This window comes from Epinephelus moara, chromosome 19, assembly GCF_006386435.1.
Source record: "Epinephelus moara isolate mb chromosome 19, YSFRI_EMoa_1.0, whole genome shotgun sequence".
NCBI lineage: Eukaryota > Metazoa > Chordata > Actinopteri > Perciformes > Serranidae > Epinephelus > Epinephelus moara.
The window spans coordinates 13,337,075-13,359,926 of NC_065524.1; the positions used below are offsets into that span (position 1 = coordinate 13,337,075).

At 40.4% G+C, this 22,852-nt stretch overlaps 1 protein-coding gene and 1 long non-coding RNA gene across 2 annotated transcripts in view; one reads left to right on the forward strand and one right to left on the reverse strand.

Annotated features, from left to right (window-relative positions):
• Positions 1-22,852, forward strand: part of plpp4 (phospholipid phosphatase 4) — a 56,242-nt gene that overhangs the window by 25,402 nt on the left and 7,988 nt on the right. The window contains exons 2-5 of the mRNA XM_050071374.1: positions 1,349-1,457; positions 9,760-9,850; positions 15,081-15,144; positions 15,328-15,452. Of these exons, the coding sequence (XP_049927331.1) occupies positions 1,349-1,457; positions 9,760-9,850; positions 15,081-15,144; positions 15,328-15,452 (389 nt within the window). The remainder of the gene's footprint in view (positions 1-1,348; positions 1,458-9,759; positions 9,851-15,080; positions 15,145-15,327; positions 15,453-22,852) is intronic.
• LOC126406849 (uncharacterized) lies at positions 473-6,747 on the reverse strand. The gene is made up of 3 exons (XR_007571745.1): positions 6,568-6,747; positions 2,612-2,694; positions 473-1,233 (listed from the first exon to the last, which is right to left on the reverse strand). It is a non-coding gene; the product is annotated as an uncharacterized LOC126406849 (long non-coding RNA).

A 22,852-nucleotide genomic window follows, 5' to 3' on the forward strand; every position in this document is an offset into this window, starting at 1 on the left:
TGGTTGTCACATGTATTGCTCTTTGTTTTGTTCCTTATGATGTTATATAAGTATGAAGATGCACTTGAGGGAATGGTTTTCCTGCTTATATTCTCTCTATGCATGAGCTGTTGAGGTTGTTATATTAATGAAACATTTTAATGAAATGGAATATTTTAAATTAACTTTTAAGTATGCTTCCATTTTTTATTTTTCCCCATTAAAAATAACATGGGGACAACTAACCCTATAGGCAACCAATCCCATGCTGGAAAAAGTGCATAAGACATGTTTGACATTTTAAAAATTCCCATCCTACTATATATCTTTTGAACAGAGGGAGCGTAGGGGGAGTTAGGTCACTCCATTCCTGCTTGCTTCTGTTACACATTGATAGTAGATCTATGAAGGATACAGTTTTTGAGGGATTCAAATGAAACTAGTGTGACAACTGACCCTGCTGTCTCTTATTTTTAATGAGTGCAACCCCTCATCCAGATAGTTAGAATAAAGAGAGATCAGGCCTATTCATTGTCAGAAAAAATGTGCTGCAGGCAGGGGGGCTGAATAGCAGGGAAAACACAGAATGATTCAAGGGCTACAGTGCACACAGGCCTTCGAAAATGCCAGGAAATGCAGACATTTGCTATTTTTGTTGTTTTCAGGGGTCTCCGAATTTTTAGAGGAACCCTTGAGCATGCAGCTGTACTTTTGAATTATTTTTAAACTTACATTGGCCTGTTCTTCAGTATGAGGCACACACATAAAGTAAGATTACCCTTCACAATTGTACTATAACACCAGCAATGCTTTCCGCATTCCACTACTTTAACACCAAATTTCCCCAAAGACAGACATCATTTTTGCATTTTGTTGCAAGATGACGATATCTCAGCAGCACTGTAGTTTACGAAGATATATAAAGAAATATTAAATATTTGAAGCTCTCTTTTGCCCTAGGAGGTACAGTTTCTCGCAACCCAACTGTGAAACAGAGCAGCCTATTGAATTGTTTTAGAGTGCAGTGACAAAAAGAGTTTGTTGAGATGACGGAGAACAAGGTCGCGTCTGACAGATCACTTGGTGGCCAGGGAGGGCTGGAGAAAGCAGGAGCATGCTAATTTGTTTCCACTTAGTGAGAGTGTGAGAGCAGAGCTCTTCAGTGAAGGTGGTCTTGGGTGAAGTCGTCCTGCCTACATGGCCTCAGATATGTTATCCTTGTGAAAGAACCAACAGGTCTTCTTTTTTTGCGCCCTGCAAATGAAGAAATGTAAGCATAATCAGACACTGTGTACCGCTCTGTGTAAAAGCATCTTCTAAATGCCTGAAAATGAGTAACTGATCAGTGTGCCTTTGTCCTTTGCCACAGATTTACAGAGTTTCTGGAGCCATTTGAGAGAGTGATTCAACAAGAGGAGCTTTGGCTGTACAAGAATCCTCTAGTTGAGTCAGACCACATTCCCAAGAGGGTCATGTTCGTAAGTACCTGCTGTCTAATTACGCATTACTCTTTTTTTACAGACTTGATTGCCACTAAATACTTGGTCATTACTGTGGTCTACATGAACTACATCCTCTTGCTTAATTCTTAGTAATCTTTGTGGTGCAGAAATCCTTCACTTAGGACAATCAATACTGCAAAGCCTCTTCTTTCCACTCTCGACTTTAGGCCTGAATCGTGTCAATAGATGTGACAAGAGCTTTACAGAAACTGTGGTGATTAGCGCTTTCAATGTAAATAGACATTTCTGTTGGACCGAAGTGGGCGGTGAAAGGCGAAAGATGAATTTCAAACCAAAACAACATGGAATATTTTTCACATGCTGTAAATACAAAGCAGAGAGCCGAAAGAATTTCTTGGCAAACGCTCATATCCAGCATATATTGGAGCTTCTATGTCGATTTTGTTGTCAGCAGAATTCTCAGTGAACATCACTGGCTTCAGTACACTTGAAATACAGCATACTGGGCATCACAGAGCTCATTCCAATGTTATTGTGAGTCATACACTGCTTTCAGTCTCAAATGGTGGACAGTAGATGGATTTTCAAAGAGTGATTATGATGAAATATGACAACACCCACAATGCCAAAACAAACAAGCTGTTGTCAAACCTGAAAATACTGTACTAATGCGATTTCTATCTGCCACCAACAAAGTCCTTCTCATGATGAAATGTTTGGGAGACAGTTTTAATAAGAAAATTCATAAACGCATGACAACATTTTGGGAAATATTCTTATTTGCTTTCTTGCTGTAAATTTTATGATAAGATTCATACCACTTTAGAAAAGCACGAAACTAGAGCCAGGAGGTCTTCATGGGTTCAAAATGACCGACCCAGATCCTTATGTAGCCAGGAAATTCGTTCTGAGACCCAGTTGGACCTGATCATTTTAAGAAATATGTATACCCCACCCATTTTTGCTCAAGATATTACAGACCCAACTCTGTTCATGTTTAAGAGGAGAGAGACCCGAGACACAGGATTTTATAGACCTGACAAACCAATTAAATTGGTTTGTTGTTTGTTGTTGTCAGATTCAACCTACAATTCTTACACATCTTACTGTATATAATGTTTAATAATGTTTCAAATGTCTATTTTACAGCTTGGTGATCAATAAAGTACCTGAGTTTACCGTATCCTCTTCTGACTCCCAGCCACACACAAAACTGTGGAATTCATGTTAACAGGGATGTGTTTGTTGATGCCTACACAAAATTGGCAACAGGAACTTTTATTAATATAACAATAAAACAAATAAATAAATAAATAAATACAAACAAATACCCTAAATACTTGAATTGAAAAAAATACTAAAGCCTCCATCTTTCCTCCTCTCCACCTCCAGCTCGCTGATGCTGCTGCTCAGCATTTTTTACATCCTACTTTCACTCTTTTCATTTCATTTATTTTATTTAAAAGGACAACGCACATTAATCAGCATTTCTGTAAATGTATCACTGTTAGCCAGCTGGCTAATTTTCAGCTGCAGTCCTTTGGCAAGATGTTTGGAAAACAATAAAAGGATAAAATTCACAGAATAAAGACAGCATTAACTACAGCAAACACAAATTCTCAATTTAGAACACAGCCCATGCAAAGCAACAAGCAACAGAAGTAATCTTGTAATCTGACCGTAAATCAGCTGAAACATCAGTCAGGTTACACACAGCACTTTTGTGTATCTCTCGTGATCACAGGTGTTCTTGGGTCCACTCGGGTATTACGTGATTATAAACAGACCTGGGACCTGCGGTAATAGAATGGGACCCAATCCAGACCAGATTGACTGTAATAAAAACTTGAAGCTGAATCTGTATGGGTTCTGGGTCGGGTCGGACCTAGGGTCTGAGTACACACATGAAGACTACCAGAATCACTGGGGGACCAGTTAGCCTTCTGTCTAAATTAAAAAAAAAAATCTACCAGCACATCTAAATCTAAATCTCAGGTGAGGAGTTATGCCTTGACACTATTTCTTAGCTAACCGCAACCAGACGCCGTGACTTTCTGCTGTCTTGTCGTCACCATGAGGCAGCCATGTAACCAGCAAAGACTCCAAGACGTCAAACACTGGGCTGTAATGATAGATATAGAACAGATGCAATTGTTCTTAAACTTTCAACAGAAATTGTAACCATCCAAACTTGAACATTCAGGCAGAATGAGTTTCATATGAAGCAGAAAGCTTTTTAAAGCTGCTGTAATATGAATACTTTCTGAATGTGTTTTTCATACTGGCACCCAAGGGCAGAAATTGAGTTCAGATGATGATTGCATTATTCTCTTATATTGTCATCTCTTTTTCCACCTCATCAAAGACTGATCAAGGCGGCTTTCACAGGTTTCACGAGGCCCTGATGTAGCAGGATTTGCTTTGGGTTGTGAATTTTTTAGCTGAATAATTCAGAGTTTCAGTTCATGGTTTCTCTGACATGCTGTTATGTTTAATTCTCTACAGCTGGACATCTTTGTGTGCATGCTTACTTGTGAGAAGATCTTCTAGTAGGTACTCACTGTTTGATCAAAACATCAAATCAACTTAACAGGCAAAGACTTGCCCGCCCATTGCTTGTTTAGCTTACCTCTTTGCAAACTGACAGTGTTTGACTGACTGGCGCTCCACTCTGTCCTGTGCTCCCCCACACACATCAATCAAACCATTATGCACAGAAACAGCTGCAGAGTAGGTGGTGAGTGTTAACTGTTAGTCATTTTAAGCTGGAAATAACTGCAGCTCCTGTAAACTTAAGTTATTGGAATACTTATACCCCTAAATACATACAGTAAATGACTGAATAAATATTCAAAATATCAGCAGGAGATGCTGCATGTTGAGGCTTCGCTTGGCCCAACTTAAAGGAATACTTCAACCCCCTAGATGATAATTTGTGTATCAGCTGCTCACTCTGTGTTATGTTAATTCCATGAAGAAAAAGTTTTTTTTCTCGCATGCCTCCATGGTGAACTAAGAAAAGGAAATTCTTAAAATAAAAGTCAGAGGTTACTGCATCTAACAACAGCAAAACTATATTCCCTTGTGTGCTGCCCTCTGTCCATCCTTCACACAGCTTGTGCAGTATAATCCAAGTCTTATCTATCTAGTTGTATTTTCAGCACTTCCCAAACAGACAGGGAAAATGAACTGAAAGTGAAACAAAAACCAACTCCAGTAACAAAAACAGCAATTTTGCCTTGCTGAACATGGGAGCTGCTGGTCTACCATAGGCTGACCAAACGTCCTCTTTTGCCCGGACATGTCCACTTTTCACGTCCCGTCCGGGGCGTCCGGGGCGTCCGGGGGGGTTTTATAAACTGATGATAATGTCCGGTTTTCCGTGTGTTTGTGTGTGTGTGTGTGTGTGTGTGTGTTAGAGTGCAGCACAGGCCGCATATTTCTGTCTGAACTCGAACCGAGCCCGACATTATTTAATGACCAAAGCACTGAGTTTGTGTTACACAGTGGTTACAGGCTATTTAACAGGCCGGGCGTGCTCAGTGGAGAGTGAGACCTCCGTGTTTAAGACGGGAGCGGGAGGCGGGAGGTCCGACGCTTCTAGTGAGGGCAGAGGTAGAAATATAACAAAATAGGATAAAATAGGAAAAACCTGTCTCCCTCTTTTATTTTATTTTCAGCGTTTAATCAAGGCGGAGGCGGGCGGCTGGAGGTCCGAGACTTCCAGCGAGGGGAGAGGTAGAAACAAACAGCCAATGTGTGTCTGTGTGTGTGTTGTGTTCAGGTGTTGTCATGTAAATAACAGTGCCCAAGCAATAAACAGGACAGACAATAGGATTTTATTTATTTTTACACTACATTTTCACTGAAAGCTGACCGAATCCGACCCGAGCCCGAATACAATTTATAGCTACATTTTTGACCAAACCTGGCCGACCCGTCGGGTATCATCGGGCCGGATCGCCACACTCTAGTGTGTGTATGTGTCCCCTATTGGGGCCTATCTGAATTTCTGTCTTTGAGAGATATTATTTTGTAATATAACTGAATTTTCTATCCATACATAGAAATTTTAAATATATTAAAATGATAAGGCATCTTTGAGTAAACTGCGAATATCATTTAAGTAGGCTATGTCGTGGCCGGCCGAGTGTCCTCTTTTTTGGAAATCAAAATATGGTCACCCTAGTCTACCACTGCCTTGATGAGTAGTTTGTGTTATTGCATAACTTTGGTGAATCAGAACAAACCCTTTAAATAGCCAAAGTCACACAGTACCACACACAAACTGATAGAGGCAGTGGTAGAACAGCAGCTCCCATGTTCAGCGAGGTAAAATGACTGCCTTTGACCATGGAGTTTGGCTAAAGACAGCAAAGCTATGTTTCAGTTTAAGTTAGTTCACCATTGGAAAGGGTTGTATGTTCGTGAAGCATACGACTGGATAAATGAGACTTGGATGATCCTGCATAAGTTGTGTGAGAGTTAGTAGGTTGATATAGTTTTGCTGTTGTTAAATGTGGACCCCTATGACTTCAGTTCATCAAGAATTTTCTCTGTGTTTTTGATTCTTCATTAAATGTGGAGGCACGTACTGTAGGAAAAGGTTTCTTCATAAATGCATTGTAACTCAGGGTGAGTAACTGACAAACAAAAAGTGAAGAGTGAGAGTGAAGTACTCCTTTAATGACGTCTAGAAGCCTTCATGCTAGACCAATTTAACCAACAGTAAACACTGAAGGGGTTAAAACATCAACAGAAATGGATTTGCTCATAAATACAACACCGAGATTTAAATTGCTTATCAACAAATCATTTGTTATAGGCACTTGAAATTAATTACAGAAAGCCTCTACCAATCAAGCAGAAAACACAAGTACACACAAACACCTACAACTTTACTTCCTCGGCCAATCGTCTATGGTACCGAGTGTCCAGCAAAAAGCAACAAATAAACCCTTGAGCTTATCTAAGCTTATCTGAACTCTATTATTTCTTATTTCCTTTTTCAACATGCTTTATAAAAAATGTTGACACTTGATATTAACTTCAATGTCCATGGATCTTTGCTAGTGGCAAGCCACTAAATAATGAGTGGGACAGAAAGCCCCCCCAACCCACATACCTCTTAGGGAACAAGCTCCCAGTGCTGACACCCAACAGTCAGGCTTCTTCAATGTCATCACACTGACAGCAGCCCTGAAGGTGTGGAGAATTTATCTGGCCATTAAAAATAGTCCATGGAAGGGATTTACATGAAGCTACATCATGACTCACTGTGACCTTCATTAAGATATATGCTGCATTAGACTCAAGAGTCACTCTCATTATGCGAGGGGCAGGAGTATTGTCAGTACTTGTTATTTATTGTTGGACCCAATGATCTCAGAGTACAAGCCCTCTAATCAGTACAGCCAAAGGTCACATTTCTGTCCGTTGATTGTAAACAGGTCAATGCTATAGCATACAATGCTCAAATCAGTGCCTGGAAATCAAATCTCGTCTTTGAGGGAATCTTTTATTTATTTATTTAACCTTTATTTAACCAGGAAGCCGCATTGAGATTGAAAATCTCTTTTACAAGAGAGACCTGGCCAATCAGTTCACATTTAAAATGCAACAAATAAAACATATAACACAAAAATCCACAAAAAAAACAACTATTCAAACACAGTGGCCTCTCAAGAACAACAAGCACAAGTCTCTATCACCACATTCTTAACAATCCCTTTAAATTCATCAGTGGATTTAAGTGTTTGCTGTTACCCTTAATCTGCAAAGTTCGTTTACTTAACAGGTAAAATATATAAGAAGCATTTCCAAAAGTTTTACATTTACATTAAGATTGTAACTAATTATCAAATAACTGAAACTTAATTGAGAATTATGTTCACTTATCTACACATTATTGTATCCCTGAAAGCTGCAGTGAGTATAGTCCACTGTCTAGGCAGAGTTATTTAATTAGGTTACACTTATTCACATACCAGGAGAAATATGACCTTTGAAAACATAGTTCCCTGTAACGCTTACATCATATTAAAGAAGGATTTCACAGTTAAACAGCCACACATAAAGTACAAAGCTTTAAGTGTTAAGTGAACATGTTAGAGCATTTAGAAATGTGAGAACGATTATAATGAACATGACTTAACACCATGAGCCAAATTGCATCTTCTTCATTAGTGAAAAGGCAGAGGTGCTCTTTTATAAGTATCTTTAAATTGCCACAAGATATTATAAGACCAGATCACTTTCGCTGTCAAACCTTTAAGATGTTTTTGCATGCTTAAATGTGTTTCCATGGCAACTCACACCCTCATAAGTAGCCTCCTGCTTTCCTCATCTCCATATGACTCTTCACATCTTTGATAACTGTTTTAAACTCCCAGGAGTACCAGTGTGTAATTTTAGGCTATGAAGAGCTTCTGTAAATAAAATACTGTCAGGGAAGTGTAAATCTAAACATAGCCGTTTCACCCTGCATGTGTTCAGTCACAGGGATAAAGTGATGGGTGCTGCTGTGACTGAAAGGGCACTGATACTCAGGGTGCATTTTTGGTGAACATGACTGATGTCACCAGCTGCTGAGTTGCCATAGCTTTGTTGCCTTAATCCATTTTTTTTGCCAGGAAACATTTTAGTACGTTCAGAATTTGAATCTGTGTCTGTCTTCTTTTTTTTTGGTAGTTTTTTTGCGAACACTTCCAATGTGACCTCATTCAACTCATTCTACTCACTATGCAGCGATATCCAGAAAATGCCTCACCGGAGCAAGACACTGTTAAATTTGTTTCCATCTGCAGGTGCAACCACACTTTATCACACTGTAATACTGTTCCTGATACAGTATGTCATGCATGGCTGTTTTCCGCCGAATGTGAGACCCAGTTTTAGCACTGTGTTTTTCGTGGCTACAGTATGAGCAATAGTAATTTGGAATCTCTTGCCACTTGATTGGGTACAGTCAAATGGCTGAGAGCACTACTTTGTATTTTTTAGTGATCTTTCATGCTTTTCGGTTTTTAGAAAGTCCTCTTTACAAATAGATGTTATTTTGTCATTTTATATGAAAGGTTTGCAAAAATACATGTTTTGTTCATGGAGCACAAAAAGCTGCACAATGGTTCTGCCCGTCTGACATGTGAAAGGACAGAAAGAGTCAAAAATTAAAAAATTATCACTGACAACAGTTAAATAGGAATAGACAAAATCACCAGCAATTGGTAAAAGAAAATGCTCAGCATCAAAATGTATGCAGAAAGATACAATAATGCCTATGGCAAGCTGGAGTTTACAAGCGTGTTGCTGAAAAGACAAATCACAGTTTAAACCTATTCAATGCAACCTGCAGAGGGCCCAAAGAAAAATGGGTTTCCAAAAATGTTTAGAGTCCAATTGCGAGTACTGCTCTTGTTCAGTAGTGATTGAGGGTCACTTTCGGGGCTGGAAAACAAATTTAACTTTGAATTTTACTTGAGGGAAAACATTTTTACAACAGTGTCCTCCCCTGTCATGCAACACTGCGAGGACACCGACGAAATGTTTTCATCATTTCATTTTTTTTTTCCTTTTGGGGCCAAAACTAATTCACTTGTAAATAATACATTTGTTGTCTGAATGTTTTATCAATGTTGAAATAGCTGGTATTGAGGGAAAGAAGAAAACTATCAGTATCACAGGTGATTCCAACCTCCGAAGGCTAGCGTCTGCGCCCACGTTACCATGACATGAATGAATTGTGGCTGACTGAATTTCTAATTCATGTAGTATCAGTTAGGACACTTGAATCCAAGTGTGATTAAAATTTTGAATCCAGCTACTTCAGAGATGATGGCGAGGTACAAAATGAGTTTAGAATTGGCAGCTACACAGCTGTGCACATGGCTGAACTGATGAACAACACACAAGAGAAATTCAGTGTGTGTTATAATAAAGGAACTGAAACTCTGCCTTTGTTTTTTTCACTAGCTCTGTTGCTTAAGGCAAAAAAAATTATATTGACTTTGGCTGAAGTGTAATTAAAACATTCTGAGGCATGAATAATTACCTAGGTGCTGAGGAGGCTCAAATCTTATCAAGTGAGGGGGCAAAATTCTTCCCTGTGTAGGCAAAAGACCCCACTGAACAATAAACAAGCTTGTCTGGCCCCTCAGTTTGTCTTGTTAAAATGAACTCTGAATAATTGATAGGTTCTTGTCATTCCCCGAGGCAAAAGTCATTTTACGATTGACCTGCAAAATGTGCCCTATTAAACGCTGCAGCACATCTTTAATGTCACAATGACTGTACATTGATTGTGTTTATTTCCTCACAGGCAATTTCATTCCTCACCCCATTGGCGGTGATATTTGTAGTGAAGATAATTCAGAGGACGGACAAGACGGAGATCAAAGAGGCATGTTTAGGTACGTGGAGCCAATTAATTTAAATGTCAAAAATGTGTTGTTGTTAGTGACAATCATATTAGAGGTATTAACAGCATTTATATTATCAACCCAGCATTTTTATTATCAACCATTTCTGCAAACCATGGGTATGTGACATTTGTTAATTTTGTGTGTTTCATATGCAGCAGATATTTTGAAACTTTACGTTTCTTTTATGTTTCAGCTTTTAATTTATGTAATGACAACACTGCAGTTAACAAGTGTTTAGCTCTAAGAGCAAAAACAATTATTCAGGGTTAGGAAAAAATGTTTGGGTTAAAATACCTGGTTTGGTTGCCACGAACATGGCTGGAAATGTCCCAACATGTCCCTAAAAGATATCTGGTTTGGTTGCTACAGACACAACTGGCAGTGTCCCAACATGTCGTTAAAATATTCCTAGTTTTTTTGCAACATGTCCTGATGTGTCATTAAAAATACCCACTCATGTAGTTTATTGTTCTGAGACAGTGGTCTGCTGCTGTCTGCTGCTTGGCCATCTCACCTATAGGTGTCATGCCATCCACCATGCCCTCGTCCTCCTGATGAGAAACTCAGCTCTTATACAGTATATATAATCACAACTATGTTACTTTAGAAATGTTGATATGATAGGTATGAAATATACAAATGAAACATATCAGTGGTTGGGAGAAAGGTACAATGTTAACATTTTTTCTGGCGACTGATCTGAAATTATAGTTTCTGCACATATTACATTTGTTACAAAATCCTTTCTTCCCCACTCTACCTGGAAGCTTGGGCTGATTGGTCACCTACGTAGAAGTACTTTACTGTGCTTAATGGTGCTGGTCTTTCATCTCTGTGACCTTGTGCTACAGTCAGTATGGTACCTCCCAAGTTCATTTTAATCAGAGAAACCATGAATATTTACACACATTTAAAATGTTGTGCTATTTGTTTAATTCTCACACCATCTGGGCATTTCTCTGACACTGATTTTTCCCCTGTTTTCCATTTCCTCCTGGGCCGGGAGGCTTGCAGAGGCTTTGGCACATCACAGAGCATTAAGAAAGTTTAACACAAATCCAATTAAAGAGACACACAGAGATGAATCTGTTGGAGAGAGTGTAGCTCGGTGAATCAGCGTAGAGATTAGAGCTGTGTAGAATTTAACAGGTCCATTACCGCCTGCAGAGAAGCACTTCTACGAGGCTTTATAGTCGTACAGGAAAACAACATCCCTCAGAAGAACAAAGAATAAAAGGGAGCCAATTATTCTGACAAGTTTCTACATGATCATAGTTTTGAACACAGCTTTGAACCAATGCTACCTCTAGACCTAATGAGAAAGACGGATCATAAAAGCAGTTTTTGGGATGGGGGCGTGCGGTTAAGAAGTCGCTTATTTTTAACTACCTACAGACCTATTTATTTTTCATCTCAAGCAAAGATCACACAAAAGTGTCTGTCCCTGTTTTCCTGCAAAATTATGGAGTTCAAAGTTGCCCCTCAGGGTCCTCTAATTTGGAATTCATGAATCAGAAGTTTCAAACAGATATAATTGAGCGGGCATAAATGAAGGGTGTGAGGTAGGTTTTCACTGTCATAATACCATTGGGACTTGGTTTAGCTAATATTGTGCATTTATTGTTTGGAGCAGTGCAATCTGCTGTCACATCCACGCCTCTTTATTTTCTTCTGGAGTAAAAAGAACACAATGTTCCCTTTGTAGTGTCGTCTAATAACCCTTTATCACTCCCAAACTCCTGCAGCTTAATTGTGTGATTATCCATCAGTCAAGATATAATGGAGCCATTGCAGAAGTTTGATTGTATTTTCCAAAAGACTACACTCTAAGAACGGCACAGAGATGATTCCACAGTGATTATTCTTAATTTTGGTTACAAAGCATGAAGTATATTATTCATCATCTGCATGTGAGATCTCATAGCACGCTGAGGCATTATTGTTTGGTGTGTGTAGAAGGAGTAATCTTACAGTTAGGGAGACAATGAGAGGTTTTTCAGTAGTAGGAGTTTGTATGGTCTCTGCATATTTTGTCTAATGTGTCAAAACATCGAGAGCTCTGATAATGAATATCAAAAATGCCAAATCACAGGCAATTGTTTGGTTCTGATTAGCCTAGACAGGAAATTAGGCTGATCTACACGAGCTGAATGAGAGAGTCTTTGGTGAAATGATGGCAGTAACGCTGTCTTTACTCAATAGGTCTCTAATTTCCTGAGACCCTACTGCAATCACGAGTGCAAACTCTGGGGAAAGTGCATTTGAATGGGCCCAATTTTGGCGACCAGAGGCATAAGCACAATCCTAATGCAGCACAGACCAATTTGGCAAAAGGACTTACGCTGGTGGAATGCAGTATTAGGAGGAGGAATGCAGTATCAGCAGGTATACTTGTGGTGAGCTTAAAGAAAGGCCAATCACATCAGTTCCTGTCATACCCTTTGAAAATAGCAGATGTAAGGCTAAACTGGAGGCAGAAACCACAGGGCATGGATAAACAGTATACCACATTATGATAAAGCATCCTAAATATGCTGCTAGGTCAGATGATGTTTCCTTTATGAATGTGATCAGCTATTGGTGCCAGGAGTTTAGCAAACAGATGCAAGTGTGGAAAAGAAGAAAGGACTGCCAAAACTGTTAGTGCTACTGTTAGCTTTGGGCCATTATTAATTCATTAATATTTTAATGACCATCAGCAAAGCTCCCAAGGCTAGACTATATACTGTATGAGCTGGAGCAATAGTTTTATACAGTAAGTGCTAGGCTTCCTCCTACTGAAATAGATCTGACAAAGGGAACACATTGCAATTTAATGTCCCATTTTCCAACTGGTCAAACGGAACATGTCTCATTTTAGGCTTTCATCTGATCTGCACAGTTTGCCCAAATTAACAAGCTGTTAAATAACATTGACACTGTGCTCCTCTCGGCAGCACAGGAAGATAATACGTTTGAGCTCTGTCTACGTGGGGTGCATTCAATTGGCCTGCAGACTATTGGGATTAACCTGCAAGGGCAGGAACTCTGGCTAACGACGAGCCCCAGTGGTTTGCCTCATAGCTAATTAAATGAGCGTACAGTTACAGCGCAATACCTACCTGTCAACCAACAGCAGTCCTCCTGTTTCCCATTACCAAAGTTGAGCTGAAGCAGTAATTGCTTTACAGTTAGATTGGTTCTAAATAGGTGCAATCATTTTGGAACCACTGTAGGGACACTTCCTCTTCCAATTAAATATCTAATAGATATTTTCCAGCATTAAACTCCACAGTGTGCACAGCTTGTCTTGAAATCTGGTGACTATTTTTGCTAGCATGGCTCTGTTTATGGCAATGTCAGCATGTCTGTTGGTCTGTCAGTCCGCTGCTTTGGTCCAGAATGGAATATCTCAACTATTATTACATGAATTGTCATGAAATTTTGTGCCGACATTCATGGTGCCCAGAAGATAAATGCTGATCACTTCGGTGATTCCTGACTTTTCCTGTGGTGACACCATGAGGTTCACATCTGTGGCTTTCAGTGAAATGCCCCAACAATTATTGGGTGGATTGCCATGAAATGTGGCACAGATATACATGGATGGATTAATAACTTTGATTTACTATGGCTGTAGACTGTTATCTTGTGTTCACAGTAAGACAAACACAGGAACAGCGTGACCAGCTACATTATTGTCACCGCTGAAGTATTGCTTAAGCACTTGTAAATGTAGTTACATAGTCACAGGCTTGTGTGTATCTGCTACTTGCAACAATGCTATTCAACTAAACGTCATCTAAAGTTTATTAAGTGTGTAAAAGTATCTATGCTTTTCTTCGGTGTCTGAGCCCCATTTTAACATCACATTTCACCGCCTCATTGCAGCCCGCAATACACAGAAAGCTAGCATAGCATCAGCTAACTAACCTAAACAGTACCACAACTAGAAACAAGAAGATATGATTGGCTGACGCCTCACCACATCATTGGAGTGCTGAATAACGTTGAGGCCGACTCAGCTTTCATTTGTAGTGTGTCATGCCCGTCAGCAGTCACAAGTGTTAGGCGTCAGTTTGTGGCTTCATGTCATTGGCCTCCATTGAAAATGACTTGTAGCCTGTTGTTGTGGCGCTCATAGTGTGAACACAGCATTAGCCTTATTGAAACATCACTGACATTCAGCTGGATCAATGACTGGGAGGGAATAGAACGGTGGCTGACAAGGGTAAATGCACTTCACAGCCTGAAACATTTCCATTAGGAGAAACTTTACAAATTTAAAAACACGTACGAAAATCCACAACAAATACAACAACGGAAATGTGCTGGAAATGAAAGAACGAACTTCAGAAAGCCAAAACAAATACATTAACAGCAAACATACTGCAAAATACAATGCAGTGTAAAAAACTCACAAACCCCTGAAAACAAATGCAACAGAAAAATGCTGCATATCCCTAGCATGCCAACACCATGTAAATCTGTTGCTTTTTTATTATACTTAAACAGACTAAGGCCAAATGTAAAATAGAATACCTTTTTATGTCCTCTCTTTACTGCACTTTTTCCCCACTTCATAAACAAACACACTCATGTCTGGTCTCTCTCTCTCTCTCTCTCTGGTTGACAATCAAGCTGTTCCACTTAGCACTCCCCCTAGATGCCTGGAGATGTTCAGTTGTGTTGGATATGCAGCGTTTTTCTGTTGCAAATGTTTTTGGGTTTGTGTGTATTTGACTTTGCATCATTTCTGTATTTGCAGCATGTTTGCTGTGTATGTATTTGTTTTGGATTTTCATGTGTGTTCACAAATTGACATTGTTTCTGAGGCCACCGCATGCCTGAAAGAAATAATCTATGTAAAAACCTCCCATTTATTGATATATGTATTTGTGTATTTCTTTGTGTGTTTGTGAGGCTTGCACTGTGTGTAAAACCTGCTTGCTACCGTTGCTGCTTAAAAATTACGAGAGGCTTCACACGTAAATCCTGACAACCATCTGTCCAGCTCCAAGGGGGATTCCTGTGAACCTAATTGGCTGTTTTATTTGTACATTATGTCAGAAGAGTGGGCAATGTGCCAGAACCTGTATTGCACTGATAGTAAAATCAGTTCTTTTACTACAGCATTACTTTGTTTGTATGAAACTACTTACACTGAAAGTGTAGTGTCAACATCATCTATATCACCTACGATCCTTATTTGATTCTATGTGTCAATCTTCCCTTTTAGCTGTGTCCCTGGCTCTCGCCCTCAATGGAGTCTTCACAAACACTATCAAGTTGATTGTTGGCAGGTATGCTTCACAAACTAAAGCATTTTACAGGCTCTGTCAGTGATGTTGGGCTCTGAGGATCACATTCTTCAGTTTTGATTTGCAAGATTTAGATTCATTGCCAATTAAATGTTTAAAAAGTAGAAGGAACTATCTCTATCAGCGACACAGAAACCATCTTTTGGGTTGTTTTTCGATTTTCAGACCTAGACCCGATTTTTTCCAGCGTTGTTTCCCAGATGGACAAGGAAATCTGAAGATGCTGTGCACCGGGGAGCCAGATCTAGTCTCTGAGGGACGCAAGAGCTTCCCCAGCAGCCATTCCTCCTGTGAGTATCAGTATTCACTCCAGGCAGAGCACTGCCAGCACTTGCTACACAATGCCAAAGGATTTTAGGACTCACACACTGATTCATTAAAACTGCATACAACCATAGCTACAGTATTCACTCAGTTTGATCTTTGATGCTCTGAGCAACATTTCACCGAGTAGAAAATGTCAATGTGTGCTGACTTTATGTGCACGAGGCATTTGCTTCACATTTCAAAGTGATGATCTTGTTGCCACCTCTCCTCAAAGGTAATTATAACACGTAGCGATGAGTTATGAGAGTTATCAGTCAATTTACACATCCCGAGGTACTGTGTCGAGACGCTCATGGGTGTAGTTGATTGAGTCAAGCGCATTCAATCTTGTTCACTTTGTTTACGGATGAGGGTTGAATGCACACCTACTGTTTCAGCTTCATAATATTTCCTGCTGCATTCAGCTTTGCAAACCAATGTGGCACACTGGACATCTTTTCGACCATATTGCTTTCCAAGCTGTTTTCACTTCAGCAGCGTGTTAAATTATTCACATGTTTTTCTGTTGTCCAGCCGATGAATGTTAAGTGGTGTGTGTGTGTGGAGCATTTGCTGTGGGCCACACAGATGTTGAATAGCTGCTCGGTATTATATGGTTCATGAGGCATGTAAAGACCGCATTTAGGAAGATACATCTTTGATAAAACACACTGTTGACTGCATGGCTTTGAAGTTTCTTTTCTGTCTTGCTCTAGCGAAAAAGAATAGTCCACCAACAGGAAAATTCCTACACTGGATTTACACTGAATCTCCTGCTAGCTATTATACAAAATGAAAAATATATCTTTATATCCTCCAGTGAGTTGTGCCCGAACGATTGCATGGTTGATATTTATATTGTTTGCTTTTGCTCAAAATCCTTATTACATTTCCACTCTGGATCAACACACATTAAACAAGGTTATTATGCAGGATTCTGTACAAGTACTGCAGGAATGTGTAAATATGCAAGTGGTTGCATCCAACTGAAGCATTTAATTGTCACAAGTTGAAAAGAAGCACTTGACATAAAACATTTTTAGCTAATTTTATATCTTATATTCTAATTCAACTAATAATGTCATGTGAATTAAGGAAGAATTAGCTCTTGAGAGGTGGAGAGTGTATGTGTGCAAAGAAACACTTGTAAAATGTTTTGTGAATGTGTTTAATTGACATCCTGCTGTAAGCGTGGCTGCCTCATAGCAGGCTTCAAATCAAACATAGGATTAATTGGTCTTCGTATTCAACAAAAGCGCGGTAAGATGGATAAAGTGGCATGGATAGTAAAAACTTTTCACTAGCGCTGCAATTTCATGGTCCAGCCTGATTTCAAATTGATGTTTTAGCCTAATGTTAAAGTTGCATACTTACAGCTTCCCAGACACCTGCTTTAAGAAAGAAGTGCTTTGAAGTGCTGGCTTCGTCCCATTAGAAATAGCAGAGAGGGACATTTCTCTGTAATTCACTGCAGCACTGTGTATGGATTACATCCATCTGCGCAGCAGCTCTAATAGCCTTATGTTGTTGCGCTGTGAGCGAGAAAGTGATTGAGAGAGCCGTGCGACGGGGACACAGGGAGCACCCGAATGCCAGCACGTCTAGAGAGCAGAAGAAATCCAATTTCCTGTCTGTGTCCCCTTTCACCAGGACAACGCTTGTTGGACCACGCATACGTTACAGAGCTTTTACCCAGACGAATGTGGCAGTGGACAGGGAATAAGGGCAGACCGATAGCAAGAGTGAATGTAGCCTTGTTCAAAGTGGCATCTAGACGTAATGCAACACCACTTCTGGCTGCTATGAAGGCTGAGAGATGGTCTAAAGAACGTAAAAGAAACTGTTTTTGTATTCAGAGACTCCTAGTTCTCCCAAAGGATGCTGGATAACCTGCATGGTAAAAATGAAACGTAAACTAATCCATCAAAATCAGCCAGGACAAAACTATAAATATGCACTGGGCTGCAGTGTTTGATAACTTTTTTTTAAAGCACACAAACTATTATTGCATTTCAAATTTTTTTTATAGATGCTCAGGTTCTCTGTGATTTCGTGTATTTCCTTCACCTCATAACAAAGTAACAGAAATCGGAGGAGACAGATCCCAGAAAGAGAAAAACAAACAGATAAACACAAGCTCCCCTGAGCCCACTGCACCAATATACACAGCTGTGAAGCAAGCAGGTCCTGAAGCATTATCTGTACGTTGTCTCCTTCTTATTCATATTCATCTCACCATCTTCCCCTGCGCATATTAAGCCATTAGATATGATCAATTAATACGTACTTTTAAAAAAATAATGAATCCTGTGAGACGGACCTAATCACATCTCTGAATCTCCACACTTGCACACAACTATCTTTATTAAATGAACCACAGCTTGGACTGTCCATCAAATTAGTTCTGTACCTGGAGAGAATTGCACTTCTTTACACTTAACTCTTCTGTAAAGTCCACTCTTGCGCATATATTTACTATAACGCACTCAGGAACACTTCAGGCCGTCTGGAGTGTCCAAAGAGGTTGAGGAACAGCTTGTGTAGAAGTGCTGCAGCAATTATGCAGTGCTAATAATGAGTTCCTGTTGGGCTTTTCTGTGTTAATAAATGAAACAGATTCAGCACCCAAGTGGTTGGTTAATATGCACAGTCTCTGACAAGAGGCAGAGGGGGTGTCCCACAGGTTCCTGCAGGGGTCAGAGGTCAAACAGAAGTGAGAGAGGAGGGGGATGGCTGAAAGATGGAAAACAGAACTGCTACTGTCAGTGATGGATTGGTTAGACAGTTTGTGTCTGTGTGTGGTACAGTATTTCAGTGATGGATATCTCAACAGAAATACAGACAAGACCATTACCAAAATTATTAGACTCTGCAGAGGCTTTGACCAGAGCATTACGCCACTTTTTGAATCCGCAGCCAAACCCTGTACTTTGAAAGAGCACTTACCCACTTAAAAATGTGTCCTCTGTGGGTTCACTTGTCAAAAACCAAAACAGGTTCAACAGAACACCTCCTAATTTACTGTGGCTTTTTCACAAAAAGTCTGCGGCACTTCTCTTTTTACCTCTCATTCCTTCATGCTTTTAACTTTGTCACATTTGAAACTTTTTGTATTACTGTAGGTCTGCCCTGTTGTCACCCAGCCAACCTCCCTTACCATGACACCTTCCACCCCACCATACTCACACAAATTAAATCATGCGGTGCTAAGACTTAGCCGAGTTAAACAGTAGAATTTACAAAATGATGCGTAACTAAAGTGCCATTTACTTCATTCCTGAGTGTGGTGTTGAGAGAAACTCATGTCCCACAAAGTGGTTTTACAATGACTCAGAAAAACAAGGCTAAGAGTCTACAGTAATGACTGTATATGAAGTATGGATGTAGCTATGAATGTCAATACTTCACTGAAGGCGGGAACCCATTGGTCAGATGCACAATGGCGCATGAAGCCACTTAGTAGAACACAGAATGAACAGGTGAAGCAACAGGAAAGTCCAGTTCCCTGGCTTGAAATCTCCTGAGGCACAGGACTGATCCAAAAGCTTCAGTGGGCCATGCCGAAGAAGAAGGCAGGTGAGTCACAAGTCACACACACATCAGACAGTTCACATGTATGCTGTGGTGCCATGAAAGAGCAGACAGGAGACATTGTCTGGTGAGCAGCAGATCCAACACACACACCAGTGGGGAGCAAGCAGACGGTAGGCCAGGCCAGGCCAGGCAAGGAGCAGGCAAACAGACACCGGGAACACAGAAGCAGAGCTTGTGGTCAGGGACAGAGGGCTGAGTAGTTTACCAGGAGGCAGGTGAAGCAGGAGATTCAAAGACAGGCAGGGACAGCAGGGAGAAATCAGTTTGAAAGGGAACACTAGAAAGTTTTGCATGGTAATGGCAAAGAACAATCTGGCAAAGAGTGTCTGTGAGGCTGGGGTATACTGGGCTGTACTTAATCAGGAACAGGTGAACAGAGTTGCCTCGAGGAGGTGGGTGTGACCGATGCTGAGGCGCTGGAAACCAGGGTGAATGGAAAAGTATTGATGGGAGCTGAATGATTGGGTAGGCAGAAGTGAGCAGGTGACCAATAATGCCGAATTGTTACACCATTAGTGAAACAAGTCATGACGCGCGGGATGTGACATTCAAAACATCTTTTTGGGCCACATGGCCGATGGAATGACACTACGTAAATTGGCTTTAAAGCCCGGCGCACTTCCTGGGGGCCTATTCCCATTTGCTGCTGCGTGGACTCTGGCTCCAAATGACATCACTAGGGCAAGATGGCAGTTCCCATACCCTGGACATTTTAAGACAATGGAGAAACGTAGTCCATCTTTACATACACTCTATAAGCTAGGGCCATGCTAGCATCTCTGTGAGGCTTTACTTGGGCACAGTGGTGCTTTGACCTAAATGCTGTTGTCACCATGCTAATAGTACATACTCACAGTGACAGTGCTAACACGCTGATGTTTAGCTTATAATGGTTAGGACAATGTTCACCATGTTTAATTTCGTTGTTTAGTGTTTTAGCATGCTGCTAAATTAGCAGTAAGCACGAAGAGTCTGATTTGAATATCATTAGTTTTTACAAGGATTTCTACATAAACCAAATTATTGCACAAATTAAAATTTAGACATGATGAATATTCACAGGATCACCAAGTTAGACTACTGTAGTTTATCCTGAGGGGAACACCACGTAATGACAATCCAGCAGTTGTTGGGATATTTTACTCAAAACCCAAACTGAATTCCAGTACTGTATGTAAGTCTCCTAAGTTATGGCCATTTTAGTTTCTCATGCTGCTCTACCACCACCTTTAGCTGTTGCATGCATCTCCAGGGAGCTCCCAGAAGAAATGTCAAAATGTGTATTGAATCTTTGCATGCTTTGTTTGTTCACAACAAACATTGCTTTCCCAAAATACAAATAAACACTCCAAGGAGGTAGTGTATCCAGCTCGCTCAAAACTAGTTATGCCATGACATTTCTAATACTCAGCATGATAGATGGAACTCATACACATTGTTACACATGCCTCCACTGTCGCATAGAGGTTATTGTTTTTTATACTGATTCGATATGCCTACAGAGCCCATACACATGGAACTACTGTGTTGAAATGCATTACATATTATTCTGAAACTGGTATGTCTCATTCTGCCAAGTTTAAAGAAATCACTCCCATGTGGTTCTAAAAAGTGCATTCAGACTTCTCCACTTGCTTCCTCTGAGCAAACCTTGTGCTTGTTTGAAGATGAGAGAAAGCAATGCACTCATCAATCTCATTAGGCATCTTTGTTTTGTCTCAGGGGAGTTACTCGTCAAGGCCTTTAGATACACAAAGTGGATTTGTTACCAAGACATTTTTCCCTTTGTTGGCCTCCCCACTGTCCTCCAGCCTCTCCAAGACTCCTGCTACCTCTTGGGGAGCATCCTTTAGTGTCTGTTGGGCACACCTAATATTCACTGTGTCACCCTACCGCTGCAAATGCATAGGCTTTGTTAATTATGATAATTTCACATGTGGAAATGTGTTCCTATGCATGTGTGTGAGTGACACACACTTGCTGCCCCCACTCATGTATTATGCATATCCCTGAAGCATTTCTATTAGTGTAATTCTCAAAATGTTGACTCACAGTGTCTGCAAACATACTGTTTGTACTCAACTAAAGCATGTTTACTCCTACAGTGAACCGTTTTTCCTTATGATACCTTTAATAATTCAAATGTAATTTTGCATAGTTTAATTGGCAAATCTCTTCATATCAGTGTTACAGTTCTAGAAGCCAGAAGCCAACAGAATGGTCTTAATTATCACTTTCATTGCCATAAAAGGGCCACACTCCTCATTATTACACATAGGTTTTAATGGGCTGTTTGCACATATTTGGAGCTGGAAACCAACAGTGTCTAATAACCAAAAACACCCTTTGAGGGTTTGGTGCTAGGCGGTAATTATAATATATGTTGGAGGAGATACATGCCAAAAATGCTCAAAATGTCTCCCCTAATATATTGATAAAAATAATCATCTGAAGTAATCATTAGCAAATGTAATCATGATCATGAATAAACGTAATAAATTGCTGTCATTATTTTTACCACTGATTCTAATATTATGGTGTACTGCAGTTCTGCGTGTGGTTTGCACAAGTGGTGTTGCCTTACCCCAGCAGAAGTTGCTCGAACCCTGTGGGTACAATCAATGTCAAACACTGCACTGCCTCTGTTTCATTACTTTCAAATGTATTAAGAAGTTTAAAAAAAAAAGAAGCAATATGAGTGTCATGCAGGGAGTATCACTGCTGATTTTGTAGATTTTGTAAAGTGCTAGCAAATCATAAAATGTCATTAAAAAAAATATATATGTAAGAGTCAGTGTCTTTTACCATGCGGTCCTCAATCATATGCTGGCTGTCTAAAAAAAGCACTCAGTCATCAAAACTTTAATAACCCCTTATCTAAGATTTTTATTTCAAAAAGATCTAAAATGGTCAGGTAGCTGTTAAGTTTCTCATAACTCCTCCCCCTGGAGGGTTGGGTTGCAGAAGCTGTCTATGGTAAAATGGTCCCCTCGATGTAAAAATTGTGGCCCTTGTTTGGTGACCTGTCCAGAATGTTTCCCTGCCCTCCTCTCCAAGCACTCTGAACAGGGGCATAAATATAGATAGTGCATTCAGTCCAGCTGCACTGGGGCCCATGAGGGGCCGGGGCATAGATAGAATGGGCCCCCTTTATGAGTGATGCCACCTTGGAAATATGCCTGTTGTTAAAGATCTCTCATTAAAGCTCCAGTAGGCAACATTGTTTTGGTATAATTGAGTAAAAATTTTATAATATCCTCTAAGCATAATGTAAATCAAGTGGTCTGAGACAAATAATAGGTCTCTGCACCTCACCATGGCTCTGTGTTCAGCCTCTAAAGCATCAGTATCGTGCCGATGTGCATCAACCAATCAAAGGTCAGCTCAGACCACTGCGTTCCTATTGGCTGTTCTACTGCATATGTGCGTTCCCGTGCCGCCGGCAGAAGGGGAGAGCAAGCAGCAATGGTTCCCCAGAGCCCCGGAGGGAGGGGAAGGGTGAGGTGGGGCCGGGCCCGGCCGGAGGGCACGAGGGTAGACCGTGGGAGCGGAGCCGAGGGCTCTCCGCGGAGAGGGTAGTCTCGCCACCAGACAATCAGAGATCTCTGCCTTCTGATAGTCTGGGGACACTCCTTTCTAAAGTGTGTTTAACACACTGGCGAAAACAGCCAGCAATAAAGCAACGCCTCTTGCATTTTTGAAAAGGACACGCCTTCTCGGAAATGTGCGCTCTCCCTTTTCTCGTCCGCAAGGAAACAAACACACAGAGAGCTTGAAAATGGATGCCGAG